Source organism: Cicer arietinum, chromosome 5 (assembly GCF_000331145.2).
Source record: "Cicer arietinum cultivar CDC Frontier isolate Library 1 chromosome 5, Cicar.CDCFrontier_v2.0, whole genome shotgun sequence".
Lineage (NCBI taxonomy): Eukaryota > Viridiplantae > Streptophyta > Magnoliopsida > Fabales > Fabaceae > Cicer > Cicer arietinum.
In genome coordinates, this window is record NC_021164.2 from 62,831,785 (window position 1) to 62,851,106 (window position 19,322).

The following is a 19,322-nucleotide window of genomic DNA, read 5'->3' on the forward strand; positions in this document are numbered from 1 at the left end:
TCGTAGCATAATTCCTTGAACAATTGAGCATCCAATGTTGTTTAGGTGTGCAATGTGGAGCACATTTTTGTTGGTTCGTTATAGGTTATCCATAATGTTGTTTAGGTGTGCAATGTGGAGCACATTTTTGTTGGTTCGTTATAGGTTATCCATTTAATTTTTTTTGGACAATCGAATGGAAAGTGACCGAATCTTTGGACTGGTCCGTAAATTCCGTAGTTGCTGAAGCCCAAAATAGATAAAGTCACTGACACACCCCGAGGCAATTCACACGCACGCAACTCACAAGCACTTACCCCATCCAAAGCGTGCACTTCGGTATCCGCAATACCCATGATTCGATCACACCCCTCCATGCAATCGCACTTGTAAAATCATCGGTTCACATGTGTACGCTGCACAGAAGCGCACCGCAGAGGACAACTATACGGTTAATAGTTATTACTACATCACAGCTTTTAAGAGTGAGGTAGAGAGCGTTGACACAGCAGAACACAACACAAACACGAACACATTACACCATCATCACCAACAACACTACATTCCTAACTCAGTAAGTACTGTGTGTATCTCTTTTGTGTTCTCTCTTTTAGGGTTTGTTTGTTCGTACTTAGCTATTTCATTTCAAGCCATTTCCATATTTTTGTTCAAGGTCAATTAACTAACAGTGATTTTTCTTTTTTTTTTTCTTCGCGAAAATGGAAACTATTTTTATTTGTTTGTTTTGCGGGTCTTTCTGGTTATGCATGTTACAACACTGTTCCGTGTTCTGATTTTTGTGTTTTAATTTAATTTTTTTGTTTGTAAATGGGTCGCTATGCTTTAGCTTCGTGTACTGCTTGAGGATTTTCTTTCCTTTTTTTTCTCCTTATGTTGTAATTTTACCATTTTGCCCTTCTCTTTTCCTGGAGTTTTGAGGTTGCTATTGTTTCTGCATGTGTTCGACTTGGATCTTACATTTTTCGCTGTTTATTTTAAAGAAATAAGTCTTTGCATTATCTTCAGAAAAAGCCTGTATTATGTTTCAGAAATTGCGTTTTATATTGCTTTGTGTTGCTCTTTACTCTGAACCGGTTATTGTTTAGCATTTTGGGTTTCGTGTTCGTTTTTAACATTTTTTTGTTAGTCGATCATTTTTTTTTGGCAATGCTGATCTTCTCTTGGTATATTTTATACTGTATTTGAGTAAATTAGTTTAGCTCCATTTTTTGGATTAGTAATTAGTTTAACATTTGGTCTTATGGTTATAAACTGCTAGCATATTTCCTTTAGTAATTACTATATATATATATTTTCTGTTTTGGTTTAACATCTTTTCAGGGTTTTCGTTTTTACCCAAAATAGTAGCCTTTTCCCATAATTTGATTTGGTAAAGTTGCTGTCTGAGCTTTAATATTTTCAAGTGCATTCTTAGCGTTGCAACATGTTTACACTTGTTACTCTATAATAGTACAAGAGAAGTGCATTTACCTAGTTTAATTTTTTCTTGGTTTTTGTTACAATCTTGTTATGCTAGCGTCATGAAAATACTTATACCTTATAGTTACCTGTTTTAGCTTCCAAACATGCTCATATGTTTTACTTTTTCCTTTATTGGGTGATATTTAGTGGTGTCTGCTTTAGCTGTATATGTTTACCATAAAGTGTCTTTAGACTTTTGCAATCTTTTAATTTTTAATTAGTAATTATTCATTTCTTTTGGATAACGTGCACTCCTGTTTTATTGTATATACATGTGATCTTGTATGTATAGGATATGGATTCTTTTGAAGCAGATGGAAATGGAAATGGGAATGGGGAGGAGTCTTTGCCCCCTCCGCCTCCTGTTGTCCCCTCGGATATGGTACCTCTCAAAGCAGAGGAGGTGCTCCCAGCTCCTCCTGAACCTGTTAAGAAAAAATTTTCCCGCCTTCCAATAGCCAGAACTGGTCTGGGATCAAAAGGAATGAAGATACCTCTTCTAACTAATCACTTCAAAGTTAATGTCAATAATAATGATGGATATTTTTTCCATTACAGTGTATGTCCCTCACATATCTCTTGTTTTGGTATTATATGAATTCGTTTTTGTGTTTAAGCTCCTTACTCAAACTTGACATTTTTCTTTTCTTGGTATGATGTAAAAGGTGGCTTTTACTTATGAAGATGGACGCCCTGTGGAAGGTAAGGGTGTTGGGAGGAAGATAATGGACAGGGTGCAGGAGACATATCATTCTGACTTGAATGATAAGGACTTTGCATATGACGGAGAGAAAAGCCTGTTTACTATTGGCTCTCTACCTCAAAAGAAGCTTGAGTTTGAAATTGTTTTAGAGGATGTTACGTCTAACAGGTGAAAATGACTATTATAGGGTTGATGTGCCGGTCCTTGAAATCAGTTTTCATCTATTATTATTGTTTCAGCTGTATTATAACCTTTTTTTCCTGCCATTTTTACAGAAATAATGGCAGTCGTAGTCCTGATGGTAATGGTAATGAGGACAATGAGAGTGACAAAAAGAGGATGCGACGCCCATATCGTGCTAAAACATTTAGAGTGGAGATTAGCTTTGCTGCGAAAATTCCCATGTCTGCCATTGTCAATGCATTGCGTGGACAGGAATCAGATAATTTCCAAGAAGCCGTTCGAGTTCTGGATATCATATTGAGGCAACATGCTGCTAAGCAGTAAGTAATTTTTTAATATCCTGCTACAACTATTGTAATATTTTCTTTTTGTACATGTATGTTGTATTATAATGCCTCAATATTTTTAACTTTGCCTGTCTATTACAGGGGCTGCCTACTTGTTCGCCAGTCTTTCTTCCACAATGATCCAAAGAATTTTGCTGATGTGGGGGGTGGCGTTCTAGGTTGCAGAGGATTCCATTCAAGTTTTAGAGCTACACAGAGCGGCCTCTCTCTTAACATAGGTTAAATCTTTATCCCATACATGACCTTCTTATAGCATTGCTTGTTGTCTAATTTCCGCAAATTATCTAGATGTGTCAACTACCATGATAATTCAACCTGGGCCTGTGGTGGATTTCTTAATTTCCAACCAAAATGTGAGAGATCCCTTTCAACTTGACTGGGCAAAGGTATGTAAATTTGCTTAATATTGTGAGTGATCATTCATTGATCTTGTCTGATATTTTACTTGCTTCCTTAAACAGGCCAAAAGGACACTTAAAAACCTGAGGGTTAAAACTCATCCATCCAATCAAGAGTGGAAAATTTGTGGACTCAGCGAAGTCCCATGCAAAGAGCTGACGTATTTCCTCTCTTTCCTTTTAATTTTTTTAATTTCCTTTGGCTGAGGATGGCTTGTTGTTGACTTTATGTGTGTGCTGCATTGCAATTGCAGAGTTGTTTTTCCATGATGTGTTAAGTTTTTTGATATAGATTTGTATTTTGCAGTTTTACTTTGAAGAAAAGAGATGGAGATGATGGTACTGAAGAAATGTCTGTTTTGGATTATTTTGTTAATGTCCGGAAGATAGATTTGCGCTACTCTGCTGATCTTCCTTGTATTAATGTTGGCAGGCCTAAACGGCCAACATATTTCCCCATTGAGGTGATTTTCAGTTTTTCCGTTTGTTTCATTGTATCGTATTTTTTAACAGTGATCTTAATTACATATTTGGTTATAACTCTCCCTTTGTTCATTTTCACTCCTTTAGCTGTGCGAATTGGTATCGTTGCAACGATATACAAAATCTCTGTCCACACTTCAAAGGGCTTCATTAGTGGAGAAGTCCAGACAGAAGCCACAGGAGAGGATGAAAATATTGACTGATGTAAGTTGTTTTGCCAAGTTTTGAGTGATATTTTCAGCTATACGTCACGGCTTAAGGGATCTTACTGATATCTTTGTTGAAGGCACTTAAAAGCAGCAACTATGCTTCTGAACCTCTGCTTCAAAATTGTGGAATTTCTATAAGCACAGGCTTTACTCAAGTGGAAGGTCGTGTTTTGCCTGCTCCTAAGGTATATTTATATATGTCTCTATCCTTTTATTATTGTGGTCCTGGCAGTTCTTGTTTATTTATGTATACATTGTATTGTCTAATTCTTCCATTTGAAACTAATTATTCAAACTTCTTCAATAGTTGAAGTTTGGCAATGGTGAAGATTTCAATCCGAGAAATGGAAGATGGAATTTTAACAACAAGGTAACTATTTAATTTCCCACATGATGTGATCCAGCTAAAGACAATTGATTCAGGATCTAAATTCTAATTACTTAAATGCTTCTCCAGAAATTTGTGCAGCCAACAAAGATAGAAAGATGGGCTGTTGCAAACTTTTCTGCACGCTGTGATGTACGAGGACTTGTGAGGGATATAATTAGAATTGGAAATATGAAAGGAATTGTAAGTTTTATTACTGTGTATTATTAACTTCAAGTATGAATGGGCTAGTACTGACTGAATTATTTATGCTCTTTAACCTTTGCAGAATATTGACCAACCATTTGATGTGTTCGAAGAAAGTCCTCAGTTTAGACGTGCCCCACCTATGGTTAGGGTCGAGAAGATGTTCGAGAACATTCAATCTAAACTTCCTGGGGCTCCTCAATTCCTTCTCTGTTTGCTCCCTGATCGAAAAAACTGTGATATTTATGGTTAGTGAATTGATGCCATTGTAGCTTTTGTAAATATGCCTTATCAATTTTCAAGTTCACTAGATAAGAATTATTCTTTGACATCCAAGGTCCGTGGAAAAAGAAGAACCTTGCCGATTACGGAATTGTTAATCAGTGCATGTGTCCTTTAAGAGTCAATGATCAGTATTTGGGCAATATTATGTTGAAGATCAATGCCAAGGTATATAGTTACAGTTTAGTATTTTATGTTAAAAAATTGTGCAGCAACTTTCTACATCTAGTATCTAGGTATGGGCTAGTAGAAAACATGTTATATCTGGTATGTAGTATCACTGCCATATTAGAACGCATTCATATCTGTTCACCACCTAATTGATGAAGGCCGGTTTGTTATTGTAGTTAATTTTTATTGATTTTTTAATTATATCAGGAAGTTTTATTGATTTAATTCATTTTTTGTCCTGCAGCTTGGTGGGTTGAACTCATTGTTGGGAGTTGAAATTTCTCCTTCTCTTCCTATTGTTTCCAAAGCACCCACCCTCATTCTAGGAATGGACGTGTCACATGGCTCTCCAGGGCAGACTGATATTCCTTCAATTGCCGCAGTAAGTGAAAATTGGGTTTTGTGTGTTCTTGATGAATAGAATTTTTTTCTGAAATGCATGCAATGGTGAGGTCTAATTTTCTAAATGCCTGCATGATTAATATACTAAATATTCACTTGTAGGTCGTCAGCTCTAGACAGTGGCCTCTAATATCAAAATATAGGGCATGTGTTCGCACACAGTCTGCAAAAGTTGAAATGATAGATAATTTGTTCAAGAAAGTTTCAGAAAATGAGGATGAAGGCATCATGAGGTTAATTTGTTTATTCATGATTGTTTAATAACCATTTAGGTTTGCTCACTAATAGCTGGCACTTGATTATCAGACTGTGCTCTATTTAGGGGTCTTTTGTTTGTCCTGTTAAAGCAACTGTCTTAAGTTTCTGTTGACAGTTGTATTTCCAGAAACAATTTTTTTTGCAGACAGTTTATATAAATATATAAGGAATGTTTAGCCTGATGGTTTCATCAACTGCAGGGAACTTTTGCTCGATTTTTATAATAGTTCTGGGAAGAGAAAACCAGATAATATAATAATATTCAGGTACATTTTCTCTGAGCACACTTCTGCTGTTGATAATTTCCTATTTACTTTTAATATTTGGTTATTTTAACTGCAAGTGTTTAAAATTTTGTAGTTTGTATACTATATTGATGCTTATGAATTGTCATCATTGTGATTTTCATCATGGTATATAAATGGCAGATGCTAACTTAATCAAATGTAGAAATTTCTTCTTGTAACTTGTATTCTATTTCTTGAAAGTTCAAAAATTGGTTTTATCGACAAAATAATTCTACTTTTAGAACCCTTTACAAGTGCCCTAAGGGCACATTTTAGCAAGTCCCTTACCAAAATGTTTAGTGTGGATTAATAGTGTATAAGATGTAGATGGCTAATTAAGATAATAGTATCTTGTTTGTTTTGTATTAATTTTCTTCAAAACGCGTCTGGTGTTTGTTCAAGCATGTTTATGTTAATATTTTTCTGATGGACCTGAACATGGTGTTTTTTGTTATTATTAATATAGGGACGGAGTTAGTGAGTCACAATTCAATCAAGTCTTGAATATCGAACTTGACCAGATCATTGAGGTTCGTAAGCTTATCAACCATGCTATTTACATTTACATTGTATACATTTCAGTCATGAGGACTGATATTGACTTTGAACTTCTTAGGCATGCAAATTCTTGGATGAAAAATGGACCCCAAAATTTGCTGTAATTGTTGCTCAAAAGAACCATCACACAAGATTCTTCCAGCCCAATTCTCCTGACAACGTCCCACCTGGCAAGTGTTGTTTTGAGAATATTCGGAATGGTTATAGTATTTTATTGGACACGATCTTTGCAGTCTTTATTAACCTTTTGTTTTACAGGAACTATTATTGACAATAAAATTTGCCATCCAAGAAACTATGATTTTTACCTCTGTGCACATGCTGGAATGATAGTGAGTATCCATTTTAAAAAAATGTATTTTGTTGATATGGATCCTAATCATCCTAATATTTGTTTAGTTTTGAACATGATTGTGGCTTATGTCAATATAGTGTATTGTGTGTTTATTTATCTGTCTGAATTTGGCTGTGCTCTCCTTTAGATGACTCTTTTTTAACATTTTAAGATTTGCTGGTATGCTACTGGTTAGTTATTGCCGGTAGTCTAAAAGAAAAGCTTCCTTTTGCTTTTTTCTGTTTGAAAGTGTAGTAGTGAACAATCGTTTCTTATTTCTGATGTTTATTTGGTTTGGAAAGAAAAGCTGTTGTTTACTTATCTCAAAATCTACTGAGTAAAATCTTGTTTAAGATCTATCTTAAACCTCACGTGAGCGTTGTGTATCTTAAAATATGTGAATTTCTTCCCATATCATTCTTCATTTTCATCATTCTACTTATGTGAGTGTTGTGCATTTTTTACTCTTTATCAAAAGAATACTGACTTCCGTGTGTTCACTCACACCAAATGATTTATATCAAAAGTAGGCACAGAGTTGTCATGGCATTTCAATGTAATACAAATAAAATAATAAGCTAAAGTTAGTGCAATAACATATGATAGAAGCCTTCCGAAATTTAGATAAGATCAGTTCCTAGCTATCTGTATGGGAATAGTTTGTGTAAGAAGTTGTTTCATTTCTTTCCTTTTTAAAATACTGTGCTCAGGGCACCAGTAGGCCTACTCACTACCATGTGCTGCTTGATGAGATTGGCTTCTCCCCCGATGAACTTCAGGAACTTGTTCATTCTCTGTCATATGTGTAAGTGGAATTTTGGATCTACTAGAGTACATTATTGGACTGATTTTAATGATTTTCTTTAGATCAATCTAAGTTAATTATTATTTGTGATATCTCAGGTACCAGAGGAGCACCACTGCTATTTCAGTTGGTAAGTTCTTATACATTAGTATTGTGTTATTAAGTTTTAATTCTTGATTGAAACTTACTACAAATTATATTTTTCTCTGCAGTTGCACCCATATGCTATGCACACTTAGCTGCAACTCAATTGGGGCAGTTCATGAAATTTGAAGACAAATCTGAGACATCCTCAAGCCATGGTGGGCTGAGTGCTGCAGGAGCTGTACCTGTCCCTCAGCTGCCAAAGTTGCAGGAAAACGTGTGCAACTCTATGTTCTTCTGTTGAGGCTTATAAGCCTGCTTCTCCGGAGACAAGTGATGACAGTGATGTGTATATATAACTGCTCCAACCTAACTTGTGAACCTAGTTAAATCATGTGGTTGACTTGATCTTGTTAGCCTTAGGCTGTTGACTTTTATATGTGAAAGCTTTCAGTCCAAGCTTTCATATATCTCTAGCCTTTTGTGTTTTGTGGTAGGCTAAGTGTTTATGGTGTTTTTACCTATGATATATAATGCTATGGCTATAGTTATGTGTTGTGGATTTCAAGTTAATGTTTGGAGTTGGAGTAGGAATGTACAATGTATGTATTGTAGTTGTTCATTGTGGAAAATGTCAATCATCTTTCCATGGCTTGTTCATATGTTTTCATTTGTGATAAGCTACTTTAACCTTTCACTTTCCTCAAACATTTTGTTCCTACACGGAGAGGTAACTTCTCATTTTCTTTCCATTTTTTCAATTTCAATCTTCCTTATCTCCCCCTTCTCGATGCTTTTCCTTTGACTTTATTATCCTATTGTTTATCTTCTTCATTTCAACTCTTAGAAATTGACTAAAGCTAAACAACGAGTGAACGGAAGTCGTAAAAGTTATTATTTTTATTTTCCTGAACACATTAACTCTAAAGTTATATGGGAAACGAGGATTTTAGGGTAAAAACATGTACCCCACCAACTCCCAGGAAAATGATAATCCATTTTATCTTATACAATACTACTTTCAATTTTGCTATTCACGCCTCTTCTTTTGCTAGTTATTCCCTTGTTATTGTTGAAAAGACTAAATTGCTCTTATCGTTAAATTAAATTTGCCAACTCTTCTTCTCCTTTCTCTTCCATCGTGAAACCTGTTATATGAGTTCGAGTATGCACTCCCTCTATTTATTGCAAAATTTTACATGTACATCTGAGTTTATATACATTTACGTGAATTGAGTTCAAGTATTTTATATGTACTTGAACTCAATTTAAGTACATGTACATAAACTCAGTTTTCGTACATTTATACAAATACAAAATACTTAAGCGTATATATTGAAGTATGTCAATATATAATTTACCAAATATGGAAACTTAGATCGCATAAAATTTCTATATTTTAAAAAAGAAAAAAAGTACGAACTCAATAGATCAGAAAATAGACATGGCAATGGAGCGGGTCGGGGGTGGATTTTGCCTCCTCCACCCCCGCATCCGTTTCATAGTGGGTGTAAAATTTAGACCACATCTCCGCCCACAACGGGTTTCGGGTTTTCCCGCCCACAACGGATTTCGGGTTTTCCCGCCCACACCCGCACCCATTTATATATATAAAATTATGAACTTAAAAATCATATATATTATAATTAATATAATAAAATAATTATTGTTAGATAATAATAAAATAAAAAAATTTATTTTCTATGGATATGAGATTATAATTTTTAATATTTAAAAAATATTAAATATATTTAATATGTATATGTATAAAAATAAAAATCATATCTATTATAATTAATATAATAAAATAAAAAAATTATTTTCTACAGATATGAGATTATAAATTTTAATATTTAAAAAAATAAAATAAAATATATTTAATATGTATATGTATAAAAAAATTCAAAAATTACTAAAATATTACCTGCGGGACGGGTTTGGGTGCGGGTGCGGGGTAGATATCATCACCTCTGCATCCAATATTTAATTTCGGGGAAAATCCGCACCCGCACCCAATCAAAGCTGGTTTTCCCCGCCCAAATCAAACGGGTTTAGGTGGGTACCTGCGAGTGCAGATTTTTTTGCCATCCCTGTCAGGAAACATCCATTCTCGCTGGATTTAACCATAATAAAAAGAGGAGAGTTATATGGTGTAAATTATGAGTGAAGATGTGAGGTATAAATGAATATGAGTTGTGAGGTGTAAATTATGAATATATTATATGGATGTTAGATACTAGAAGGCGAGTGATGTGATGAAGAGAGAAAACTATAGAATAAAGTTTTAAAATGAGTGAAATAATAAAAAAAACATTATATAAAGTATATAATCATTCAAAAACTGCAATCAATTGAAAATTAAAAACTAAAATTAAGAATTCATTTACAAGTTTACGACCTTATGTATCCCTCCATTCCCTGTAATATGCTTGATTATGCTGATTTGGAGCTTGAGAAGTAAACTGATCTCAAAACATAGCCAAATTTATTATGCTGATTTGGAGCTTGAGAAGTAAACCGATCTCAAAACAGCCAAATTTTGAAATGTATTTTGCCCAAAATAATTGCATATGCATGTGTATAAAAAAAATTGTACAAATTAACATGTAAATATGCATGCATACAATTACAAAGAAAAAAATATTAATTGACAAGAATATTAATTGCAAATTTATTATATTGAACTTTACATAAACAAATTAATAATAATATAATTACTTTTTTTTGTTGCAAAGTATTGGATAAGAGTAGTTATTCGAGGTTGTTAGTTATTTATCACTAATTATGTGTACTCACTCATTTGGTAGTGTGAAGTGTATAAGTATCATCTGTGATCAATAAAGAAAAACCCTATCATTCAATCATCTCTCTCATTATCACTATGCATGCGTGCAACTCAAAAGTGCAGGTGTTCATTCAATCTCTAAGTTCTAACAAAATGAACATGTGTCTTCTACAGTTATTTTGGATTTGTTCTTCAAGATTAGAGGGGGGAATGTTAGAATTGTTATATGTTATACCCACCAATACCATATATATTATATTAGTCTCAAGCATGTTACGCTGTACCACCATATATATGTACTTAAGTACGCTAAAATAAAAAAATGGATACAAGTGAATATTGTAATTCTGACCGTCACATATCGAAACCTGGTGGAAATGGAACAGTGACGAGAAAAAAAAAATTTGACATGATTTGTGGACGCGATTTAACCATTTTTCCCATGTTGCGCATATAGTTTTTCTTTTTATTTATTTATTTTTTTTATCAGAAGGTGCGCAAGCATAAGGAATTGAATTCAAATGTATGTACAGAAATATCAAATTAAACAGGTGAACTTCCAATTATTTCAATCATCAACTCTTGTTATTGCTATTCTGTTTGTCGCATTCGATCACAACAATTTTTTATATAAATTTAAAATTTACATTCATATTTATGTATTCTTATGGTCAATAATCAGTTATGTTTAAAAGCAGTCTAAGTTGCAATTGTACACAAATACTTAAGTGCTCGATTAGTTTATATTTTGGATAATATAAAATAAATTATGGGAACAAAAACAAGTCCAATAGCATATTTTTTTTACTAAAAAAGTTCTATGGTATATTAATAATCACTAAAAATCAAAACGTATATTAATTTAGGGATGTACATAGCGTGGGTCGACTCGTCAACCCAATCATCCAACTCAACTCAATATGTTGAAATCCGTTTATATTTAGTTCGAATAATAGATTCAACACTTTCTTCTTTGGTTCCATATATGCGTCCACATTCTTTTTATGTCCAAACTTCTTGAATCTGTTGTCCACCTTCTTCTTTTATTCTACCAGCCGCGCTACCGTCATGTTCTTCTTTTGTTCCGTAGGTGCTCATAACTAATATTTATTTAAATGTTATATTTTGTTGTAGTTTTGTATAATGAAGATATGAACTGAAATCTTATGCTTCCGATAAATTTAGTTTAAATTTTATACATTTAAATCTATTAAACACTTTGTTTAGTATTGTATTTGAAAGTAAAAGTAGTAAGTAATGATGAAAGTCAACTAAAATGATTGGTGAGTTATGTGTAATGATGAAAGTAATGTAGTGGATCAAGTAGCAGTGTTAATTATTTTATGTTACTTTTCCTTTTACTTTTGAAATTTTTTCACTGTATTATTGCATAAATTTGAGACAAATAGAACAAGTACAAGAAGTTCCAATTATTCAAAAGAAAATTTAGTAAAATCTCTTCTAGTGTTTGGTTACATTTTAATAAGAGAAATGATACAGTACATGTAAGGAAAGCGTATGCAGCCTCAATATATTTTACCCTAAAAAGAATGTTATTATTTATGTATAATCTGTCAACTCAACCCAACACAATACAACCCAACATCTTTTTTATCGGGTCGGTTTTCGGATTAAATGAAAATCAATCGGATTTTATTAAGCAGTCCAACCCAACCTATATATACCCCTATGTATATACTTACTGTTAGCTTTTGTACCCCATTTAAACTTGTACCCTCAATTTGTTAAAATCCCAATTTTATCCTTAATAAATTCATTCACGTTATCGGTAAAAAAAAATTACTCAAAATCTGACCCCTCGTTGAAATTTTCGATAAATTAATTTTTTGCAACTAAATTTTCGGTAGTTATATTTATTACCGGAAATTTGGTCAATGAAATTTCCGGTAGTTGTATTTTCAATACCGGAAATTTTAAATATTTTGAAAAATCCGGTAGTTAGTTTTTGTTCACCGGCAATTTCGTTGAAATTTCCGGTAGTTAATCCGAAAATTTCAAAAATCCGATAGTTTCAAAAATTTGCTGGGGGTTGCTTCTGCTCAAAAAGTTACTGGAAATTTCAAAAAATGAAATTTTCGGGAAGGCATCCAGAAATTTCAAATTTCCGGTATTGATTTTGAACTACCGGAAATTTCAAGAGGAAATTTCAATCCTCTTGAAATTTCCGATAAAAGCTTTTTTTTTCAGAAAAACTCACTTTTCCGGATTTTTCAAGTATGGGATACAACTTTTTTGATTTAAAGTTATTTTAGGTATTTCACTCAAAAAACATTAAATTGAAGGTACAAATTTAAATGGAGGGTACAAAAGCTAACGGTCTTCCATCTGACGTGAGCCACACAAGTTACACATTCAAGCCATTTTACATGATATACCTGTTTCTTAATTTTCATGATACACATTCAAGCCATTTTACATGATATACCTGTTTCTTAATTCTCATGATGTGTATTTAAAAAAAATAAAAATTACAGATGATGTTTTTCTTATTTCATTTTTTGTTCTTAATTTTATAAGAATTTGGACAATACCTCAAAACTCAAGCATTTTAAGTTTAAATCTACTTAAAATTTCTTCTAAACAAAAATTAAGTATATTGTTGAGAAAGTTTGTTTATTTAATTAAATACTCAAGTTGGGGATATTTATCATATATATTGCGGTTTACATATCCTTAGTGTTGTGAACAATTTAAGCACAAATAAATCATATATATTCTCAACAATCTTGTATAAATAATTTCAACTAATAATATGTGTATATATCTTTACTAATATGAGTAAGAAAAAAAGGTATGTAAAGTTAATATTAAATAATCACTTATAGTTTAAATTATATTGTAACAGGTTAAAATAAAGGGGTTCAATGAATTATAACTTTGGTTTTCAATTTTAGTATATTTATATTTAATTAAAACTCTCCATTAGTAAAATTTATTTTTTTAGTGAATTTATAAAAATAAATTAAAGAGATAAATACAATATAAGTACTATCAAATATTTTAAAATCTATAGGCACTTTGCATTAGTAGCACTTTGAATAAAACAAGTAACAAATGAACAAATTAATCATCACATTTTTAACACTACAGATATCAATCATTGAACTCATTCAATTATTCCTTAAAACTTGCCAAATATAGTATCAAACACTAAAATCTCGAAATCAATTAAGTTTGAATAACAAAATAGAATAATAAGTCTTAACTGAACCAATTAAAAATTTGACTAGACAATTGAAATTCCATGTTGTTACTCTGAGGTGGCAAGAAGTTCAAATTTGATTCAGCATCAATTGTTGACAAAATATTAAAATTTGATTCCACTTGTGAATTTTTGATCTTATGAGAAGCAATTTGAGTTTGAATTTTGGCCAGCTCAACTTCTGTATCATGGATTTGTTGATACAATTTAGAGATAATTCCAACACATCCATAAACAGGATCTTGAATCCTACATTGTGCTTCTACATACAAAGTATTAGCAGCTTGTTCTCGTACATAACAAGGGAGTTGCTGCAACATTAAAATTCCACACTCAGATTACAAATTTGTTTGTTAAAAATTACAATAAAAAATAATTAAAAAAAAAACAATCATTTCTTTACATCCATTTGTTACCGTTTTTAAAAAATAAAATAGAATCTGAAATAATTTAAAAATTATTTCAAAAATAGTTTCTTAATTTTTTTGTATAATTGATTATTTAAAATACATTATTTTCATTACAATGATAAATATAAAATAGTTGTGATTTTTAAGAATCTCTAAATTATAGAAAGTCAAAATCATTTTTTTAATAATATAAAACAAACTAGATACTAAATATTATAATCATATATATATTTTTGGCACGTACAACTATCATGTATTATTTTTATAGTAACATATACTAACATTTGTACGTACATTAGTAAAAAAATATATTTTATATTACATTATATGCTAATTCATATTACTATATATATGGATACTAAAATTATTATTTATAAGTACCTGAAGCATTTTTCCAACATTGCTTCCACCATAGATTCTGTGAACATACTCAAATCTTTGAGGATCATTGGCAGGGAAATAAGGAGAGAAAATGCAATCAGGAGGACACCTTCTTCTTTGACTCTTGCAAGCTGCACACCTACCATAAATCATGATGTTACAAAATAAAATCTTTTCTATAAAGAATAAAAAATCCAAACACAGAATCTGACACCAAAGAGAAAGATTTTATTCTTTTCTATATTTTTGCTCTAGTAAAGAAGAAGGAAATCTTATATAAAATCTGCTAAAAGATAGTATATATATTTGTATTTTAGGAAATACTAACGGCTACATTTTTAATATGGCAATGCCAAGAAGAAAAGTTTTTGTATTATGATTTTGAAATTTGTTCAAAGGCCATAAATTAAGGCAACAAGAAAAAAATATGTGTTAGGAATTCGAAATAGAATGAAAAAGGCAAGTAAGTAAATACTCACCTTGGCAGCATACTTTGTACACCATCTTATTAACTTTTAATATTGATTGTATTGTTTATATATATAGTAAGTATTTAATCATTCAAAAATTTCAATAAATTGAGAATTAAAAACTAAAATTAAGAATATAGAATCCATTTACAAGTGTATAATCATATCTATCCCCTCTACTCAGTGCAATATGTTTGAGAATTTTCTGCTTGTCACCCTCCTATCTATATCTTTCACTCTCAATAGATTATTTTACTCTTTGTTATATAAAAAATTAATTAACTAATTTCAAAATTTTCAAAATTTTGAAAACTAAAGTTTTAAAATTTTACATTTCGAAACTTTCAACGAAGATGAAATTTTCAAAAATTTAGAATTTTTCTGAAATTTTTCAAATGTAAATTTTGTTTCAAAGTAGTTATATTATTTTTTTTGGATTTTCAATTTCGAAAATTTCCTTTTCTATTTCAAAAATCTTTAATTTTTAGAAATTTCCTATTATAGAGTTTCCTATTTCTATTTTGAAATTTTTAGAATTTTCTATTTCAAAAATATTAACTAAATTTTTTATTTATGGAATTTTCTATTTCAGAAGTTTCATATTATTCAAAAAAAAATTTTAAAAAAATTGAAAAACTGAAAATTATGTTTTTAATGTTTTAAATTAATCAAAAAAATTCAAAAGTTTGAAATTTTTGAAATACAATTTATTGTATTTGTAAAAATATTTTCAAAGCTTTCATCTTTAACAAAATTTCGAAATACAAAGTTTTGAAAATTTTAAAATTTCTAAATATAGATTTTTAGAAAGTTTTGAAAATCAAATTTTAAAAATGTAATTTTACATTTCGAAGAAGATAAAAATTTTGAATGTTTTAAAGTTTTAGAATTTTACTCAAATTTTTGAAATATAAATTTTATTTCAAAATAATTACATTATCTTTTAAGTTTTATATTTGAAAATAACTAAATTTCTAAAATATAAAAATTTTTATTTTAGTAAAATAAGTAAAATAATCTTTTTAATTATATTGGGGGTGGTAAGTAGAAAACCCGTCAAAAAATATAGGTGACAAAACCCAACCGGCCCAGTCGAAAAGAAATAATTACAGCCCAATTTTCCAGGTGATCCAACCCAGTTACCCAACACCCGTTCTGAATTTTGACCAAAAAAAAAACACTAATTCTGAATATGCGAGTCAGTGATTGTGAATCTGTGAAGAAAAAAAAAAACCACCCTAGCAATCTAGCATCCCAATTTGCCCCTCAGAACAGAACACGGAAGAAGAAGAAGAAGAAGAAGAAGAAAGAAAAAAAAGTTCTGGAATCTCGATTCATACAAAGCACTCCCGGCTCTTATTGGCTTCGAGTTCACCGGATAATGCAAACAGTGTAACTTGAACTAGTCGGTTTCCGGTAACTATAGATCACCACGCCACCAGTGAGTTTTGTATTATGTTTTCTTTACCTTATTCTTTTGAATTTATTATTTTCTGTGGTTTCTTCAATGTGGTGCATTTTGTATATGTCAGTGTCGATCGAAGAGTTGAAATCTGCTATGGAGGAACACGTTGAACTTATGTCAGATCTTGTTCAGAAAATCTCTTCCGAACTTCGTGCTGGCCTTCGCCCTGCTTACGATAATTTTTTAGGTTTCTTTCATGCCATTGATTGGAAGGTATTCCTCTCCCTCCAATTTTGCAACACTTTCTTTTTTATTTTTCTCTATCTCCTTTTTTTTAGTGCTTCTTTAATTATCATTGAGTTGAAGGAGGTGTTTTCAATTTTATTTTTTCATTTATTTGCTTGTTTGAACTGTTTGTAATACCATTTTCTTGGATCTTGCTTTCTGATATTGGATATGGGAGGAGAAACAATCACATGATATTTGACTGGTGGAATGACCATAGGTGGATGATAATCATTAGATTTTTCAATTGTTAAATGGTTTAAATGATTAGTAAGTACTAGTTGAATTGATCAAGGCTGTGTTTTGATAATCAGCTTAATCTATAAGCGCCTATCATAAAAGTTCTTATTTATGAGCTGTTTCTATTACCAAATATAAAATAAATTGAATTGTGTTCATATAAGCTATAAGTTGTTTTCATAAGCTATCATAGAGAGTTTATGGAAATAAACTAAAAGCAACTTATAGACATGTGCTAATCTATTTTTATAAGGTCTCTCAAACAATCTCACAAGTGCTTATACAAGTAAATAAACCCAAGTAAGTCAATCTAAACATGCCTTAATTATTGTTTGGTTGCCAATTGGTGTTATCAGTAAGGCCTTCTTCCCATAAGAATGCTGAATTGTCTTAAGGATTTTAACTTCAATAATGTTGCTCTGGAAGAAACCAATACTACTACGATGCTATCAAAAGTTATCATAATATGCCTGACATTTTTGTTGTCAATTCAATGGAAAGGATCAATGGAAGAGAGTTTATGTTTGTTTTTTAATATGGACGTGACTTATGGATAGATAATATGGTTTTATGGATCATATTATTTTTTCAGAATCTTTACTAATATTCCCTTGATTTATCTGTTTCAGGAACCCTGGCTATTAGGACTGTTAACTTTCCATGTTGTATTGCTGCTTGTAACTATCATCTCTAGAAAGAATACCAACTTCCAGATGTGCTTGTTCCTTTTGACGTGTAAGTAGCATTCCTTTATTTTATGGAACATTTTTTTGAATTGACTATGGAAGCTTAATTAAAGGGTTCTATTACTTTTGATGTACCTGGCTTCTTCACTCCTGTTTGAAGTTGTTGCCTTTCCCCATGATAATAAACTTACCGCCATGATTTTGAAAAAAATTCCGTACTCTGGTTATGTTTGGTTTCTGGCTTTATGCATACAAATCTGTTTATCCTCTCATGCTTTTATGGTTGCAAACATCCCAAGATTATAAAAGGGAGTGAATATGCCAACTCATTGAAACTGTATCCAATTTATTTATATTAATATTTCTTTTAGAACGACATTTTCATGATATGATTTTTGCCACTGATCAGGCAATGCAGATACAAAATAATCAGTTAGTTAGATAGCTAGTTAGAGGAGAGGTTATATGACTTAAATCATAGGGAAGGATATAGGGTTTTCGATTTTGGAGTGGAAATTCGAATACCTAGGCTGTGGAGAGGATATACACATCTCCATTGTGCATTCTTGTGTCTCAAGTCAAAACTTGTATCAGACTGGTATGTCTGATCATTTTCCATGCATGTTTTTATAGTATTTACATCTCTTGGACGTAAATAATATGGAAGAATAGAGGGTTTTGGAGTAGAAATTCAAATAACTAGTGTGTAGAGAAGATATACACATATCCGTTGTGCCTTCTTGTGTCCTGAGTCTAAACTTGTATGAGACTAATATTGCGGATCATTTTCAATCCATGTGTTGTTGGTCTTTACATCTCTTAATCCTGCTGTCTTTTTGATATTTTTGAAGTTCTTATATCCTCATTGAATCATAAATGTAGCTTTGTCTTTCTTGAACATTTTTTTGATGCAGTGGCTGGTGTATATCTTGCTGAGAGGCTTAATAGTTTTTTGGGAAAAAACTGGAAAAGCTTCTCTAGTCAAAACTATTTTGATCCAAGTGGAGTATTTACATCAGTTCTTTGGTCTGGACCTCTTCTTGCATTGGCTATGATAATCTTGGTTAGTATTTTCCCTCATAACACAACCATTTTAGTAATGGTCATCTTCTCATATTGAATATTGACTTTCAGTATCTTGTCTTTTTCTGCAGATCAATACACTCTTCTCCTTATGTTACTTGATTGTTAAGTGGAAAAGAGCTGAACTAAGACATCGTGCGAGGGCTGCTCGTAGTAAGCAGGAATAGTTGATTTGTAGTGGGATTTTGATGGATTAAACTATGAAGGAGGACTTCATGTCAATTAGGTGATGTAATCACATGGTCATACAAATGAGTTTTTTTTTGTCTTTCTTTTTTCCTCCTAAACAAAGTTTCTTATTGATTGCTCACTATCCAATTATGTTTATTAATTAACATGAATTGCCCCCCATTTCCCTTGCATCATTTTATTGTTTATGTTACCCTTCCAAAACCAAGGACGACTTGGACAAATATCGTTTTTATTTGACTTATCTACTATTTATTGGTAGATATTGTAATTAGGGGGTTCATCTAACATGGACCAAACAAAATGGTGCAATAGTGGACCAAGATATTTTAGCTATTAAACTTAAAAAGGAAATACTAATTTCATTTTGAATTTGAAAAGAAAAATGAAAATGGATCAAATCTATTTTACATCCATGATAATATAATAATAGACTATGTTAAATTGATAAGATAGATTAAAAACATATCTTAATAATTTCAAATAAATTTTATACTTTATTTTGATTTCATAGCGATTGAAAATGAGTGCAATGGCTATGTAAAACAATTTTACATCTAATGAAAGGTTCATTTCGCATAATTAATTCCGAAATAACCATAAAAAGATGAAGTGATGTGGCAAAG

At 31.4% G+C, this 19,322-nt stretch overlaps 3 protein-coding genes across 3 annotated transcripts; 2 read left to right on the forward strand and 1 right to left on the reverse strand.

Moving 5' to 3' along the window:
- Positions 1 to 289: 289 nt before the first annotated feature.
- Positions 290 to 8,201, forward strand: LOC101510486 (protein argonaute 4-like). The gene is made up of 23 exons (XM_004501912.4): positions 290 to 553; positions 1,754 to 2,020; positions 2,127 to 2,332; positions 2,440 to 2,667; positions 2,776 to 2,912; positions 2,983 to 3,080; positions 3,156 to 3,253; positions 3,400 to 3,556; positions 3,663 to 3,779; positions 3,862 to 3,969; positions 4,092 to 4,154; positions 4,242 to 4,355; positions 4,441 to 4,606; positions 4,696 to 4,808; positions 5,056 to 5,193; positions 5,316 to 5,446; positions 5,672 to 5,737; positions 6,225 to 6,288; positions 6,375 to 6,486; positions 6,575 to 6,648; positions 7,361 to 7,455; positions 7,554 to 7,585; positions 7,668 to 8,201. Exons 2-23 carry the CDS (start codon positions 1,757 to 1,759, stop codon positions 7,841 to 7,843), a joined length of 2,757 nt encoding a protein of 918 aa, XP_004501969.1. The 5' UTR covers positions 290 to 553; positions 1,754 to 1,756; the 3' UTR covers positions 7,844 to 8,201.
- Positions 8,202 to 13,546: 5,345 nt separating this feature from the next.
- Positions 13,547 to 14,531, reverse strand: LOC101508147 (LOB domain-containing protein 23-like). Its single transcript, XM_004502074.2, has 2 exons — positions 14,339 to 14,531; positions 13,547 to 13,858 (listed from the first exon to the last, which is right to left on the reverse strand). The coding sequence occupies exons 1-2, from the start codon at positions 14,489 to 14,491 to the stop codon at positions 13,547 to 13,549; spliced, it is 465 nt and encodes a 154-aa protein (XP_004502131.1). The 5' UTR covers positions 14,492 to 14,531.
- Positions 14,532 to 16,000: 1,469 nt separating this feature from the next.
- On the forward strand, positions 16,001 to 18,858 carry LOC101510816 (uncharacterized). The gene is made up of 5 exons (XM_004501913.3): positions 16,001 to 16,249; positions 16,341 to 16,486; positions 17,368 to 17,473; positions 18,339 to 18,487; positions 18,579 to 18,858. Coding segments are annotated over exons 1-5 (498 nt in total). The 5' UTR covers positions 16,001 to 16,248; the 3' UTR covers positions 18,675 to 18,858.
- The last annotated feature ends 464 nt before the right edge of the window (positions 18,859 to 19,322 follow it).